The 17167-nt window shown below is 37.3% G+C and overlaps 1 protein-coding gene across 7 annotated transcripts in view; it reads right to left on the reverse strand.

Annotated features, from left to right (window-relative positions):
- The window catches only part of RAMP3 (receptor activity modifying protein 3), a 79935-nt gene that overhangs the window by 21643 nt on the left and 41125 nt on the right, over positions 1-17167 (reverse strand). For all 7 annotated transcript variants that reach the window (XM_074869988.1, XM_074869960.1, XM_074869970.1 and 4 more), the window contains 2 exons: positions 14785-14814; positions 11999-12131 (listed from right to left, as the gene is read on the reverse strand). In XM_074869988.1, coding sequence (XP_074726089.1) covers positions 11999-12131; positions 14785-14803 — 152 coding nt within the window. In that variant the 5' untranslated portion in view covers positions 14804-14814. The remainder of the gene's footprint in view (positions 1-11998; positions 12132-14784; positions 14815-17167) is intronic.

A 17167-nucleotide genomic window follows, 5' to 3' on the forward strand; every position in this document is an offset into this window, starting at 1 on the left:
CATATGCCCTCTCCTTAAGTAACTTCTTCTTGTGCTTTGTGGCTTCCCAAGACTGTTCTGACATCCTGTACAGACAACAGAAGGAAATGGTGAACCCGAAGGGCCCTACTCCTCCACAACTGTTTATGGAAGGCCTGAGTGTTGCAACACTCCATGGAGTTGCTTAAAGACAAGTCAGCAGCCTCCTAAGCAGGTACAAAATATACTATGGCAGGAGATTTTGGCTGACATTCAGTAAGACTGTCTGCAGATCAGAAGCAGGGGGACTCAGCGTATTGAGGGCATCACCTGAGAGAGGCAGCTGATTCTCAAGCTCTGGCTCTGCTGAGTTTACACAACTTCTGGGTCCTGCTAAGCTCTTCCTTAATTTGAGAAAGAACAGTGTAATATGGCACATCACCCATGAAAGATTACAAACCCTTGCCATAAGAAAGCTATTATGGGGTATGTTAATTTTTAAGTAGTGATTTAGTTTTTGAGCCTTTATCTAATCCCTCTTTGAATGATGAAAACACTGCCTTATTTTCAGACTGATGGTAAAAAGCCTATTTTTTTCCATGCATAGCAATAGTCAAAAGCAGAAACAATCTTACATTTTTGTACCTGTATTTTCATAAGTAGTAACTCTAATACCTTATACCTGTATACTACTTGTCAGCCTAGATATGTATTAGGTATTATATAGTCCCCAGTAATATGATGGAAAAATCCATGACAGATTACAGTGCAACGTGATAAATTTTACATAACATAGACCATCTTAATATAATTCTGCTTCTTAAGCTACCTTCCTGCAAATAAAAATCAGACTCAAGGCCTCAGTGATAACCCCTAGTCCCACACGCTCCGTAATGGAAACAGACACAGAACCCAGCTCTGGGTGCCAGAATGTTCATTTCAACATTTTCCTTCCCAAAACTCATCTATGTTATGAACTGATACTCACCTTAATATGAAATGGTACATTTTAGCACTCACTGAAGTGTGTGAAGGACATCTGTATACCCAAGAGAAATGTAAAACATCAGTTTCATGAAAGCTGAAAAGAATGGTGTTCTTAATTGTTCACCTATGCACTATGTCATGGCAACCTTTGCTCTTTCCACTCCTTACACATTCAGCAGTTATCATAGAAAAAAATCTTTAATTTTACAAAGCTGCTGTACCCCTACTATTTTTCATAAGTACCACAGTAATTTCATACATTGCCATCAAGTTTATCAATGCAGCTAGCAACATATATGTCTGCCCTTTACAAATTATACAATAGGCTGAAGAAGGTGACTCATATCTTTAAGAATGCAGAACACTGCATTTGTTGTCTTGGATATATTTTCCAACATTGAATTATATACTGGTTTGCAAGGGCAAATAGAAATGCCAGAGCCTTGTCAATTAACCATGTAAAATACTTTTTTTTTAAGTATCATTATATAATAAACTTTGGTAATTGAAACAAGACTCTGAATACAGAACAAATGGGTAGTATTAATTCATACCTCTTTGTGCTGTCAACAGTTAGCCACATGACTAATACCACACGTAGCTTGAAGCAAGAAAATCTAGTTTTTTGCCTCTGCTGAGTTAATCTGCGTTATTATATGTTCGTGGTTGATCCATTTAGAAAACAAGAATGTATAAACTGTCTTGCAAACCAAAACAGAAGAGCCACAAAAGCTTTTATTAAGTATTCATTTTCATAACATGTTTATCTTTTGCATTTTCACTGCCTCTAAAAATATACTGTCCGTGATATTTGTAGTGCGTAATTGATACCAGTCTCTCAGTTATGCCATATTATTTTCCCACCATGTAACTTGAGATGGAAATCTTATGTATTGTTTATTTTGAAGTACAATCTTTAATAATAAGCTCCATGAAGATTGTTCTCTATTGCTGATCTTGCCATTCAAAGAATGCATAAAAGGTGTTGAAACAGCCTATCAGTTGACAGTCATGAGATTTGACAGCAGAGTGCTTTCTAACATCACCTCTAAATTGCTGACATTATTTTTTGCAAGTGACTTTACTCATTAGGATTATTATATTCTTATATCTTGAGCTATTTCTTGTTTGACTCAGTAAAGTAAGCACTGACATACCGATTCCACCTTGTGGGTGCAAGCTACCAGTCATCAGTCTGATGCATCTACTGCAGTACACATCAATTTGACTCACAGCACCCTTGCTAAAATATTGTAACTGGTATCTTCTGGTGACCTTAACTTCACCAGTGTTGAAAACTCTTTCAGAACTCTAGGAAGCAATTATCGATATTTATATTGGTGACCTTTTGGCAAGTGACAGATTTCACTCTTTTTGAAAACAATGAAAACTCATGACAAATAAATGTAACAGATGCCAAAACTTGTTGGAAAAAGCACTTGAAAAACTGAAATCTGATATTAAAAACTGAAGAGTTTTCAGCTATTCATAATGAGAACATCTTTTTTTTCTTCTTAATATCAGGCTCAGAAGATGCCTCTCTTTTCTCACACTGGCAAGAACTTTCATTAAGATTTGCAAAATTATCTGTTAACTGAAGATCAGGAAGGTCTGAGCTCTTAAAAACCTTGAAGAGATGGAGAATGGGCTGCAAAAGCACAGTATTTTGGTGTGATACAGTAATTAATCATTTTCTCAATGCCAGACGCAGAGTCTCCAGTGGTTATCTTTGATGAAGAACAAGCTCCAATCATCTCCCCATTCCTCAGCAATAGTACCCCTGAGTTAAGGCTTTTGTAGACTGCAGTTACAATGTGTTGTGGTATAACATTGTTTTACTTCACCAAATCTGAGCTCTTTGAAGTTCGTGTATATAATTCTACAGCCCTCAAAAGACTGGCCAATTTCTCCTTATCCTGTTCATTCAACCTGTTTACTGGTTTCAAGGAAGCTCTTCAAAGCAAGGTTTTCTTTGTAAAAAGCAAGACTTTCCAGTGTCTAAAACAAAACCCCAAGAAATCTCATAAGATCAAAAGCTGACAAGGCTTGTAGCATAGCTATTTCTACAATATGCTGCAGAACAAAGTGATGGCTTTGCATTTATAAGCAAAATGGTCTGCAGGTCTTCACAGAATTCATAAATGCCCGTATCCTTAATACATCACTAAAATTCAGAAGCCATACTTAGAATAATTCATTAAATATTCAATGTTCATAAATCTTTTTCACTATCTTTCTGCATCATGTAAGGTGGCCACAGCAGACAGATTTAGGAGTGCATTACCATAACTTTTCACTAAAGGGACAAAATATACTAGAAATAAGTGTCCAAATCCATAAGCCTATTCAGTCTTCCACCTGGAATTATCAAAGGTAGAGTTCATTTTCACAGCCATGAATTGTATAAGATGTCCTTCCCTCTCCTATGTAGTAAATTAGAAAAATTATAACTGCATTAAGTAATCATATTTCAGCCTCTGCATCTATCAGGAAGAAAGCAATTATGCAGTAATGGGGTATTCTTGCCTGATGTGGAATCCTGGTCTCTGAATTCAAACTAACACTTTTATTCACGTTCATCAGGACATACTCTTTATCTACAGAACATAAAACAAAGCTAATATATTTCATATGAAAGTAATGGAGATTCACCTGAAATGCAGTTCCTCTTAGAGGTATTATAATATAGCCTCATACAGAGAAAAGCTGTGCCTTTGCACTAACTTCACTCACATTAACTTCATGGCTAGAACGGCTGATTGCAAAAAGCACATGAATGTACAGATTTTCAGCACGGCCTGGCACCTGGCAATCCAGTGATGTTTTATAAACTGTAGTGTTCTTTTTGTTCCATATCTTTAAATAATAGATGGCAAACATTATTATTTCTGCAATGAAAAATTGCTATTGTCAGCTACCAGCATGATGGCAACACAACTGCTCAAATATGACATTCTTTTCCATTGCTTTACTTGCTCGCACCTAACTGATTTGTAAGCTGTTTTTCTTTGCTTTTGAAAAGAAAGGCATGAGTCACAGAAGGAAAATAATAGGTTCTTGGGGGTAATTAGTACCAGTCTGGTTTTGCAACGGCTGCCATGACCTCTAGGAGTTTTTAGAAGGATTTTTTAATACAAAATTACTGTAAGTTTTGATATTTGAAGAGATAAAAGAAATAGACAGGTAGAAAGGATGAAATATCAGCATTATCTGTATTTTACTGAGTGCTTAAAAAAGGCAGCAGCTGTATCTGTATGGAAAGCCCAAAGAAACACCACCTATTAAAGAAGTAGAAAATGCTAGCATCTACCACAGCAGTTCCTGTTTTTCTGTGCTGCAACAAACACTTAATGGTAAATAAATTACACTGACATGAGGCCACACAAAGTGCAGGCTTCTTCAACCTTCCTTCAGAGACACTAAGCTGACAAACTATTTTCTTCTACAAAATCTGGGCTGACAAAACTGGGAGGGGTTATACCAGGCTAAATAAGGAAATTTGGTTCCCTTCCACAGTAATTCTTTGGGGAAAAAACAGAATTACTCTTCAGACACATACAGAACATTACTCAAAAACACTGCAGAAGATAATCTGGAGAGCAGGCAACTACAGCGAGCTTTTCTTGTGCAAGCACATTCTTGGGCATGACTTTGCGCAAGATAAAGCATAACCAACATACTAGTCTGTCTATTGGGATATAAATCCAAACACAAATACACACACATGCCTACACGGCACAGCTGAGGAAGAGTGGGACTCCTTTTAATCAGCACTATTCTGGATCTAAAATCACAGATGTACTGGCCACTCAAAGGTTCAGCTCCAAGCAGCCCCTGTTTGTCTTTCATGTGAGAAAATCACATGCAAAAATACAGAATGAGACTTTTCTGACAATGTGGAAAAAAATGAGCCAAAGGGGTCCACTGTCTAATTGTGAGACATGTTACTGTGGGAACCAATTATCTCACATGAATCAGTGCCTCACCTTAGCTGCAAAACAAACCCAGTCATTTGTCTGAGATTTTCACAGTACATCTTTTACAGATGTTTTGCGATTAGCAGCTGGATGCAATCACCGATCAGCATCTAGATTAGAATTCCTGCAGCAGTCAATGAGGAAGATGAAAAAAACTTATACAACCGACCAAGAAAATGACTCAGTTTGGAGGGCTCTTACATTCACACTCAGCCAGCAGAAGTTATTAGTTTCAAGCTGTAAGAACTGGGGGCATATAACTTCATTGGATTGCACATGTTTCTTCCACAGTTTGTTTTCCCATTGATCTTAATGTCATCTGGCTTTCTTTTCTTTAATATTTTACTATGTTTCTTTGACAACTAGGCACTTTTATGATTAGTTTAGTTCAGTTTAGTTGGGCCAAACTATAACAGGCAAAACTCCCACTGACTTTAAAATTGAGCAACAGCTTTAGGATTATTTTTCCAGAAGATTAGATCAAATTTGGCTCTAGTCATGCACATCTTTTTTCCTTAATTCCTTTTTCAAATCTTCAACATCTGTACAGAACATGGGTGGACCTCCTTCATCATTTTCCATGGGATTGAAGCCTATTGCTTCTGTTTATAGGATTTTTTATGTAGAGATGAGATGTGTAAGGATACAACTGAGTAAGTGTGAAGCAAAAGACATATATAAAACATGTAGACAACCACTTCTCTTTAGTGAAAGGAATGTCTTTGATGGAAGATCACTTTCTGGGCTCATTTGCTATCACTGTCCCTAACAACATCAGAGAGAGACTGATCAGCTCTACTCAGAGACATAAAGATGCTCTCTGCACTGTATCTTTCCCCGTCCGGAACCATGCAGAATCCCACCCTCATTTTGATTTCCTGATACACTTGCCTGAGTGATGGCCATAGGGTTACATTCTTTAGTGGCATATGTTGCCCAGTGCCCCAGACACACAATGTGCATCTTCTGCCTAAAAGAGAATACTTCTGGGAGCCAAGTAAATTAAGCATCAACTCTTTATCATTTCAATCAAAGAAAGGAGATGCCCTGTGACTAAATATCTATGCCATGGTCAACTTCACTCTTTCAGTAGTGATCTCTTGATTATTTCTCTGTATTCGTACAGCCTAAGAATTTTTATTCCAGAAAAACTTAAACAAGCCCAAATCTATGATAAGGAGATCCACATACATCTAAACAGAGGTGCTTGGTGGTATCTCAACAAAAAACGGATGTGAATGTCAGAGAGCAATGCCATTAGCCCTATCGCTACCACTGAAAATACTTTATTTCTAGATAAAATGATGTAATAAAATCAGGAAAGCTGACTGGATTGTGCTACAGTATAGTTCAGTTTGGACAGGTTGGGTTTTTTTAACTGCTGTCTTTGAATGGAGTTACTGGATGCCCTTGTAAAAAAAAAAAAATAGTATAACTTTTTGTCTATAAGGAATGCAACACAGGATTAACCAATGGCAAAAATTAAAGTTAATCCAACAAGACTTGATATCATATACTAAAGGTTTCTAATTCAAAGTTCTTTATATATGCCTCTTTTTTGGTACTAAAGCTTTATAGAACTGTATTTCTTACTCTATAGTGTTTGTTCTTACAGAAGCAAATCAACCAGAAATGCATATATGGAGTCCAAAACATTTTTTAATGGATTTTTCAAATTAATCTTTTGGGACTTTTGTGTGAGCAGATACCACGTGCTTCCATATAATGACTGTATTTCATTCATTTATGTTTAAAGACTGAATGTTTTATCAAACTTGTTTAAAACATTGGGATGAAAAAAAACACGAAAAATCATAGTAGCCTTTGAATTAATAATAAATGCAACTGAAAAACTAACAATAAACAAGTAATTGCCTTTTGTGAAGGGCAGCTGCAAAAGTTTTGGCTCAATATCTTAATCAACAAATTGAAGCAAACAAATAATTGTTGCTTAAGCACGCAAATAGTATAGTAAATGATGAAGGAGTAGATGGTGTTGCTGCATGACTGATTTGCACTTACAAATGGGGACTTATCTAAATCATATGCATTTTAAGACTGGTGAATGCAAGATGATAGATCCAGAAACAAATAATGTACACCACACAAGTCACTCTGAAAGGGACTTAAAATCATGTACAGCTTTTAGAGCATGTCCTCCTGGAAGTAGCTAGGAGTGCTAATGCGATACACATATATTTTGGCAGAAGAAAAATGCTGAATACCCTATAGGATTAGAGGAAAAAACAGGGAGTCTGTACATAATACTATGCAAACTACTGCTGGGTGAAATGTTCAATTCTAGACTGGAATCCATTCTCCAAAAGAAAAGCTACCAAACTTGCAAAGGGTTCAAGAAGTCTGAAATGCATGCATTATCATGACAGGCCTTAATAGTTTGAACTTAATTTACAAAAAAAAAAAAAAAGAACTGATTGAGAGGTGACATAGAAATGACTTGCTTGTATTTAACTGAGAAAAAAGGACTTCTGACAACAGAAGGAATTTTACTGTATCAGGGAAATACGTAAGAAGGTCTAAGTGCTGGGAACTGGAGTCAGGCAAACTGATGAAAATTAAGACACATTTTCCTCTGACTGTGAACAGTGAACCCTTTGGAACAATCTGTCTGTAGATGTAATGGATTAATACTCATTTGGTACCATGAAAATGAGGAGTTGATGCCTTCCCATAAGATCCTCACCCACTTTAAAACCCTTACAGGGTTTAAAATAGTGACTACTGAGCAGATTGCATGGCCTGTATTATTCAACAGTGCAGACCAGATGGCCATAGCCATCTCTCTGGCCTGAAAATTACTGAAATGCTAGTAAATACACTCAGAAACATCTGGAAAATGGGGATGCAGAAGACAGAGGAGATACCACTGCCTGGAAGCAGGCCAAAAACTTAACGAGCCACTGAGAACCAGCATGACCACATTTTGGTCCCATATTTCCATAGGGGTTAGGGCTGGGAGAGACATGGAGATTTGTTGAGAGACTCTTTGTTCTAGCTAAATTGTTTTCATCCCAATGTTTTAAACAAGTTTGATAAAACATTCAGTCTTTAAACATAAATGAATGAAATACATGAAATGAATAAAAGTATTTAGAAAACCCTTTCATTAGCTAAGAATAGAAAGTAATCTACACAACTACAATAAGCAACATTTTTTCAGGTTCATGTAAGACAGCTCTGGGCTCTTGCTTGAGGAATCTGTCATACCTGGCCTTTTGACTGCAGTCCCACTGTAACCAGTCCAGGATTTATCACATAGAGCATGGTGAAAAAAATCTGACCATTAATAAGGAACTTAGGTTTGTGGACAGTAGTAGATTTTACATATTTAGCTGCTGTAGCTAAATATTAAGAATATAATACAGAAATGTATATGTTACTATATATATTATATATATGAAATGCAGAAATATATATCATATATGTTAGTGTGTATATATATATAAAAATAACAGAAGTATTATACATTAAAAATAAAAAGCTTTCTGCAGTTTCCAGTCTTCTGGTGAACTAAAAGTCTATTTGCCTTCGTTAACTCCCCACATAGCTTTCACCCACACTTCAGACTCTGCTTGTTCACGTGCCATGTACCATAATTTCCTGTCATTTAAACCACTCAGTCACATTTTCATCTTCAGGGCTCCCTCTGAATAGCCTAAAAGCATCAGCAAAACTGAACAGCTGATCCCTTCCTCTCATGTCAATGAATGTCTCCGGCTGTCTTTTGAAGGTTTTACCTTTCTGGTAAAGTATTTCTGGTTGTCCTTCATATTCTGGTGTCCAAGCATGAACCATTGAAACCCACATGTCTAAATGACTTAAAATATTTTAAAATCCCACTTGGATCCCTCATCATATTTAAGCTTTCAAATACCTTTGGACAATCTGACCCAGAGTATTTGTATCCTAATTTCTGTATGAATCCTCATAGAAAAATGTGAAAACTAATAGGGAGAACTTTCTCCTGATAGTGCTTGTGTAAAATTTTACAGTATATATGTGATCATTATACATTTCCAGCAAGACCAAGATCAGCTGTAGAGGCTACAACTCTTATATTGGTTTCCAGCACCAGCTGCCACAGATGAAAGCCTCTTCTATTTAAAATCAGTCAAAAGGCTGCTTTTGAAATTACATGAGTTTGTTAAGAATAAAGTTAAGAAATAAGTAATGGAGCTGTCAGAAAATCTTACAGTATAGTTAAGTTACAGAAAACTGAAGTCACTGAAATCTCTCACAACTGTTTGGCCAAACAGTGAAGCAATGCAGATAATTGCTATTTATAATCCCATAACCAAGGACAGCCATTTACTATGAAGACCTAAAAATCCTCCATAAAATGAAGAGTTTAGAAATTAAGCAGATTTCCATAAATAATTACATTTTGATACAAGATACAAATTTTGCAAGATCTCTGTAAGTGAAAAGTGCCATGCAGAAATTACTGTATGAAGAAGTTTCCTTCATACAAAACTCAGAGTTTAAACCCACTATCTGATCCAGATTGACTAATTTTTACAGCTGGAGGCTAGATGTAAAAACAGGGTAAACTAATACTACCAGGTTTAAATATCTGAATTTTAAGTGACTATGGCTAGAAATACCATTTTTTCATTAATTTGTCAAAATGCTCTAAATAAAGAAGTGTTTCAAGCCCATCCATCAGGGCTGCTCCAATGAGCTGGAAGAAATTAGCCTATAAGATTCTTATATAAAGCATGACGTCAAACCACAATGTTCTCCAAAAAGTAAAATTTTTAAAGGTAGATGTAAATACGCTGTTTCTTCAGGATTCCTGAATTCAGGAAATCCTGATTCAGGAAATAAATTCCAAACCAAATTCCTCCCTCTACTTTCTCCTAAGCTAGAACTTGAAATATAAGTGATAAAAAGAAGTTTTATAAAACTGTATATTATATAAAAATGTAAAATATTTTTCTTTGGAAGAGGCTGGAATTCTTCTTTTGGTTCTGCATATGGAGAAAAATGAGCAAAGCCTCAGACTGACCGATTTCTTCAGACAAAACAATCCCCATAGATAGGCAGGAATAAAAGTGACACCGAACGGGAAGTGCAATTGGAAAGAATGAGAGCAAGGTGGATTCTTAACTCTAATTGAAAGTCAGGATAACTCAGACTTCAGTCACCTCCAAACCTTGGAAGAACCTTGCACCAAAATATTTAAACTCTTGAAGAAATTTTCATGCAAGGCTTGCAAAAAGCTGCCTGCTTCTTCACCTGCATTAACAAAGGCCGAGTCTAATATTTTGACTCCTGTAGGTACCTTTGTCTACTCCAAGTAGTCCCATGAGTTGAGGACACTTATCAGTATGAACAAGATATTAGCAAAGAACTGTTTTGTGATTATAATACAACTGTAATGAAGATCAAATGGAGCAAAATTACAGTGCTTCCTTCAAAATATGTAAAACAACTTGTACCTAGATGAGTTGTAAAATTAGAATTACTGCCCCTTAACATACAGATATTTCTTAAATAAATTTAGCAGTACCTGCATTGCAAGGATTTTCTTTTCCTTTGCATACGCACATTTGAATGCAATTTCTGCCAGCTGGTTAAGAAGGGCTTACCTCCTCTTGCTCTTTCCCATGACTGGGGAGAGCTGCATGAATGCATCTTTCACTCCCGTGCCATGAGTTTTAAGAATCTACATTTTAAAAGGTTGTAAGGTTGTACAGTCATCTAGGGTATGGAAATGAAAGTGCTAAGAAGGAATAGCATCTAAATTGTTAATATGCTGTCAGATTATGAAACATTATCAACAGGTGGGACATCTCAACACAGGTGCCAGACGTAAAATAAACACGGGGAAGTGCTGCAACATAGCACAGCAGTCCAACGTTTCATTAGCTATCATGTTTATCGGTGATCAGCTAGTTAAAATCTTGTATAAGGTGACTGCAAAATCTTGCATCACATGAAGTGATACTAAATAGGAGACACAACCAAAGATCACATGACACAAGAACATAGCCGGGGCTAAATGACGCTGTAACAGATGTGGTGACAGCTAGCTTGTGGCTACCCTGCCAGCTCCCGAAACATCACCAGCAGAGTTTCAAATCCATGAAGATTTTTCTGCTTCAGGCTGGCTCACACCACACCAAAGCGAATTCACTTGAGTCTCATTTTCTGAAGTGCTGAACACCTGCAGTTTCCTCTGATTTCAGTTGGTGTAGAGGGTAGTCATCACTTCTGAAAACCAAGGCTTATGCACAAGCAGACATGCTTTGAAGAAGCAGATGCTCCACAAAGCCAAAAATCCCACCAATTACACAAGCCCTGTGAGTTCCCTTCAGAGCAGAATCTGAAGTGTGCAGCTTTAGAGAGAGATGCAACTACAGAAGAGGAATAGATATAACAAAATAAAAATGCCACTGTCACTACTGTCAGTCTTGCAGTATTCTACTCATTCAAATAAAATGGCTGGTGCTCACTCTCTCCATGCTATCTGGCAGGCAAAGAAACAAGCCACAGCAAGTTTCAACAGGGCAAATCATTTTACATTTGGACAAGACAATTTCACACAAGAGGTGGGTTTCTGAAACTGTGTCTGAGTAAGTGTTCCTATCATCTTACTGAAAAAGAGAAGTCAGAGAAGGGAACTGCATTGCTACCAACAGAGAAAACAGCATGATTCTAAAAGCGCATTGCTTTAGTGGTTTCACAGAAATTTGATTTAAGTAACATTTGCCTAAAATGCACAGAAATATAGATTAAGTATAAACACAACTGTCTGAGGTAAAAGCAAGAACAGATAGTATTGAGTAGCCCACTAGCGTTTTTATTGAAGTGCTCTATTTTGTGCACTCTTGGAGTTAAGACCTGGGTCTCTGTGCGCATGTGACCATACCACAGGGACTTAAGAGCTACAGCTGAGCCCTCTGCAACTGGCAAATACAGTTTATCTGGAACACAAACATTTTACATGCATTAGGGATATATTAGGGTGGTAGGTATTTCAGGTGATCCTTTTTTTAAAGGTCAAACACCATTATAAGGTGAGAACTACCAAAACCAAAACTAACTCTTACATGATAAATTCAGTCAGGTTGCACCATTTTTTAGAGTCCACTTTCTTCATCATCTCTTCAAAGGATTTTCCACAGGCAGGCAACTTTTCTAGCATGAGAGATTCATTGCAGAGATTAGTCTGTTGACATGCACCTAGGTAAAATCAGAAAGCGCCTTAAATCTGAAACATTGAAACAGAAGAAGCACGAACACATCACTCACATACTCATTCACATACTTCTGCTTGCCACTTACATCATTGTAAACCTAACATTCAACTTTCTAAACAATTTTAGAAAATAGATAAAATATACCTCTATGTAAATTTATTTAAAAAATAGTGTGAAATACTATAGGTTACCATATATAGTATCATCTTTTAGACCTAGCATAGAGGAACCTACCTACTCAATTTCCTATTCTTACTTAGCTTCTACTCATATTAAGTTACTACTGCCCATTTGTATTTTTAGTTAAAAGCTAACTGGAGTTACTGATCATACACTTCAGTGTAGGAAGTACTTCTCAGGCTTACACAGATGCAGCCCGTTCAACTAAATATATGACTGTAAATGTACTTTATCAGACACATTTGTGTATCTTTCATCAGCCAAAGGGCTTGAATTCCCAGTCACAATTAAGCTGCTTCTTTAGTATGGCCACTAAAGGAATTATCTACCATTATCAGATGTTGATGTTACAGCATAGAGCTACTCACAAAGAGTTAACCTTGACTCGATCAACCCTGTGTCTTTTGCAACCTGTAATGGCAACTCCACAATATTTAGAGTCAAAGTCAATGGTTCCTCTCATCCAGCCCATGCCTGCACTGGAATACAAAGATAGTATTCTGGTATTTCTTATAAAATTAAAAATCTGAAAAAATTCTATTCAGACTAACTAAAGCATTTGATTTTGATAAGACTGAAACATTTTAAGTAGTTAGATATGTCTTGCTTTACCTTTACAATTGCCACTATTTTGATTGTTCTTCTATATACAAAATGCATACATTTTGTACACCATTAAAAATTACCTGTAAGTATATGTATGCCAGCATATTTAATATAAATGCCTAAAGTAAATTAGTCAGGAAAAAAAGAAAAACCAGTGTGATTTCTTCTTTTTACAGAAGCAAAAATCTGAGAAAAGGATTGACCTGAAAAAAACTGCAAACCTGTCAGGCAATCCTCCAAGAACTCTGGAGGAAGAGCTTTTTTGAAGAATAAAGCCAAGAATAGACCACTTCATCCTTTTTTTAATCATAGAAAAAGGAAGTCTAAGTGGAGTCAGATCTTGAACCTTTTTCTTCTGAACCTACATTTTCACTGAGACCCTAATTTATATCAGGGAGAAGAGGTATTTCTTTTCCTTCTGTTAGTTATGTTGAGAGCAGGATCCCATCATTGCTGCAAATAGTGATTCTAATTTTGTGTGGTGACAGCCAAACACACTGCCAGATGAAGTGAGGTCAAAGGCATGCAAGCCTTTGCTTGATGAGAAGTGAGGCACAGCCCTCAGTCTCAACAGGGCACTGCTCCTTACTATTTGATCCAAAAAACCTAAGGCAAGATGACTGATTTCAGGCTTCACATCATGACCCAGCCATCAATCAGAAACTTGAACATCTCCATTCAAAATGGGGCGAGTGATTGTAAACAGGAATGCATGTTAAGTGTCTCACCCACAAAGGAGATGGCTCCTTTGGAGCCTGGGCAGGAGCACCTTGCAATTTAACCCCATAGCTGGGGAAGTCACTGACTCAGTGATGCCATGTGCCAAAGAAGAGACACCCATCACATCAGACCAAAGAAATACTTTGCTTTCACATACTTTCCAAGAGCATCAGGCCCATAACTGGACAGCCTATGCCGCACCTGAGACCCTAAGCCATACAGACCACAAACCTCTCCAGGTGTACGGCTGACTTACTGGGACCTAACCCCACCTCCTTCGTCATGTCTGATTGTCAAAGCTCTTAGAGCTGACACTACGGATTCATCCATGTCAGAATAAAATCAGAACCACAGTTAATCACCAGTGATAGAAATTGTGAAAGTTACAAAAAAAGGGGCAGCATAGTTTTGTCCTTGGGAAGTTAACATGATAGCATGGACCCTGCTTATTTAAGCATTCCCATCAATTCATCTGGCAGCTGCAGCAGTTACAAATTATACTTTCCACAGCTAGATCTGCAGATGAACACTAAAGCTGGGCAGAATTCAAATCCAGATATGAAAACTGCATAGCTGGCAACTTAAATCCTGCACTGATGCTTTGACAAAAGTTAAGCAAAGCTGCCTTCCCTGGCAGGGTATTCTAAACAGCCAGCTATCACTTGATTTATAATCCTGTAAATCCAACAGAATACAAGTTTCTCCTCCATTATGTCATGTGCGCAGACAATATACTCCAGCCTCTTCCCAGCAGGATGTTTAAATGGATTTTCCATGGCCTTGGTGTTTTTGGTTGGCTCTCTTTAGAACTTCAATATTTTGCAGTGTTATAGAAAAAGCACTGATAGAGTAATTTGACAGGAACAATCTGATGACATGAGAGTTTCTGTCTAAATCCCTGGCCAAAGGAGTTCAAAATTATGAGTAATTCTACAATTTTACCATCACTATTGAGACTGACCTTTACAGAACACTACAACACTCTCTGTTTATACAGCCAATGGACAAGACCAGTTGAAAAAAATGCATGACGGTTGACTAATTGAAATAAGATAGGATGAAAGCACTTCTCAAATGGCTCCCATTAACAAAACAGCAACAGAAGTTTGAATTTTAGAAGTAAAGCTCACCTGCAAATCCAAGCGTCATTAGACCATTAACTAGGGGGAGGAAAAAAAAAAAAAAAGAGATGAGTTAGATACCTCCATACTGTTACATAAAAGAATTAGTGTAGATACAAGCAAACTTGAGCATAATTTAGGTTTCAACAGAATACTTAAAATGTTCATTTGAACAGTTTCGGTTTTATTAAAGACTGTGTCTGAATGAAAAAATGAACAGTTGGAGAATATTATGTTTTTAAATTCCTTTTTAGCTATCATTTAAATGGCTGAGTCATGCAGACTTGTTATGGGTCTGTCCACACAGCTCTTCCCTGTAGCTTCCAACATTAAGGAATAGGGACAGGGAAATTTTTACTTTAAGCTTCTTGAGAGTGAAAAAGTTGGAGATGATAACACATTCACTCAAAATGTAGGTGAACTGCACATTCTAAAGTAGAACAAAAAAAAAATCCTTTTGCTATTAAAATCAAGCAAGCACAGAATCATAAATAAGTGCGTACTCTGTTCACTTAGAAATGTAATGTTGTGTTTCATGGTCTCCACCTTTTGCACAGGTAAGTCATACATTTTGAAAAAATTACGTTCAAATCCCATAAGCTTGTCACGTGGACATTACACTAACACGGGTATGTCAGAAGAGCATCCAAACGGCAACACAGACTATGCCAACAGGAGTCCTCTGATCAGCTATTTGCAGTTACATCCAGATGGATTAAATTAACAGAAGCCCACTGTGTTCACACAGCTCCAGCCATGCTTAGGATTTTGCAAATATAGCTAAGCAGGATGTGGCTTCGATTATTTTTGATGTCACACTGAAAAAAAAAAATTGCTGACAAATCTTAATAGTGTTAACTTTGCATCAGAAATGAAATGTGTAATTTCACACAGATGGGTGCCTCCTGATCCTTGTTTATACCCTACACATCACTCCAGTAAAATGAATCAAGATACACATAGCAGAATATCAGTCCCAGTCATATTGATCTAGACTGTATGTTCACTAAGCTATGCCAAGCTCTCAACTTAGTTAACTGCAAATTGGTGCATACATACATCTCAGAAGAATTTAGATCCTTCTAAGTAACATATTTTTCTTCCAGACAAGCATTAATCTCTGTCTTAGTTACTAATGAGCCAGAATGTACTGAAACTTTGAAGAGCAGGAATCCATGTATCAGAAAACTCTGTTGCATCCAAACTCACAGAGATGAAACTCCATTATACACTCTGATGGCTGTATCTCCTTCACGAATAGAGCACTTTTCTTTCCAGGCTATTAGCTGTTATACTAGTAAATACACTTGAGTCCCTGGGTAGGTTTTCTTTAATCCTAACTTGAAGATGTGTCTTATCAACTGCAGAAAACTGAAGATTAAATTAAAAGCATACACTGTATGAGGAAGCCAAACCCACACATTCTGAGGAAACAGTCTAGACTCACAGAGATGTGCTAGATGCTCCCCTTGAGGACCACACCAATTCTTATTCTATCAATTCCCATCACTGAGCTCTAGATCCTTCATAGTTATTGCTTCAGTAATCCTCACAAGACCACAGGGAGGCAAATAAAACAGGACTTAGAATGAAAGAGAACCAGTAAGAGAAAACAATGTGTCTGTGTTTTACAGACAAGAGGTTGAGTGACTACCCCAGCATCGGGCAGGGAAGCTGTGATAAACCAAATACCAAATAAAGGCTCACAGGTTTGTGCTCACAAATCCCCCTGCTCACAGGAAAACATGCTTTTTGCATTTTCTGATCTGCTCATAACAAAGTAATACAGGATGTTTTGCACCTAGCCTCTACCGAAAGAGTTCAGATACCTTCAAGAGAAGGGTAAAACAATCCAGACCACCACATGCTATCATGCCCACCCCTCTTTGTTTTCTTTGCTCCCAGATATTCAACTCATAAAAAAGATTTAATCAGGAGACTACAGCTTGTTGACCGTGATAGTTTACACAAAAAGTATGACCCTTCCAGCAAGCTCTTTTAAGAAGGGGCAAGTTCAGCTTATTTCTTGAAAGCTTGATGCCATCACATCTCCTTAGAAGATATACAGAGGAACCAAAGTGGGTCACAGCGTTGGAAGATGTTGTCATGATCCCGAAACAAACAGTTGCCATAGATTCCTACCTGAACCAACATTTAAGGGAGGGAAAAGGAGGTTCAGTTCAACTGTACCAGTCGCCTGCATGTTAAATCATATTAATAATGGACCACAGCAATGGTCTTTAACTTTTATTTTCTCCATACACTGTAGCAGCATGTATGATTGCCCCTAGCATTAATGGAATCAGATGCCAAGGGACCAACCATCTTGGAGACAGATCAAGAGGTGAAGGAAAGTACCATCAAACGAAAGGTGGGGAAAAATAGTTTTGAA

The sequence above is a fragment of the Strix uralensis genome, chromosome 1 (genome assembly GCF_047716275.1).
Source record: "Strix uralensis isolate ZFMK-TIS-50842 chromosome 1, bStrUra1, whole genome shotgun sequence".
Classification (NCBI taxonomy): domain Eukaryota; kingdom Metazoa; phylum Chordata; class Aves; order Strigiformes; family Strigidae; genus Strix; species Strix uralensis.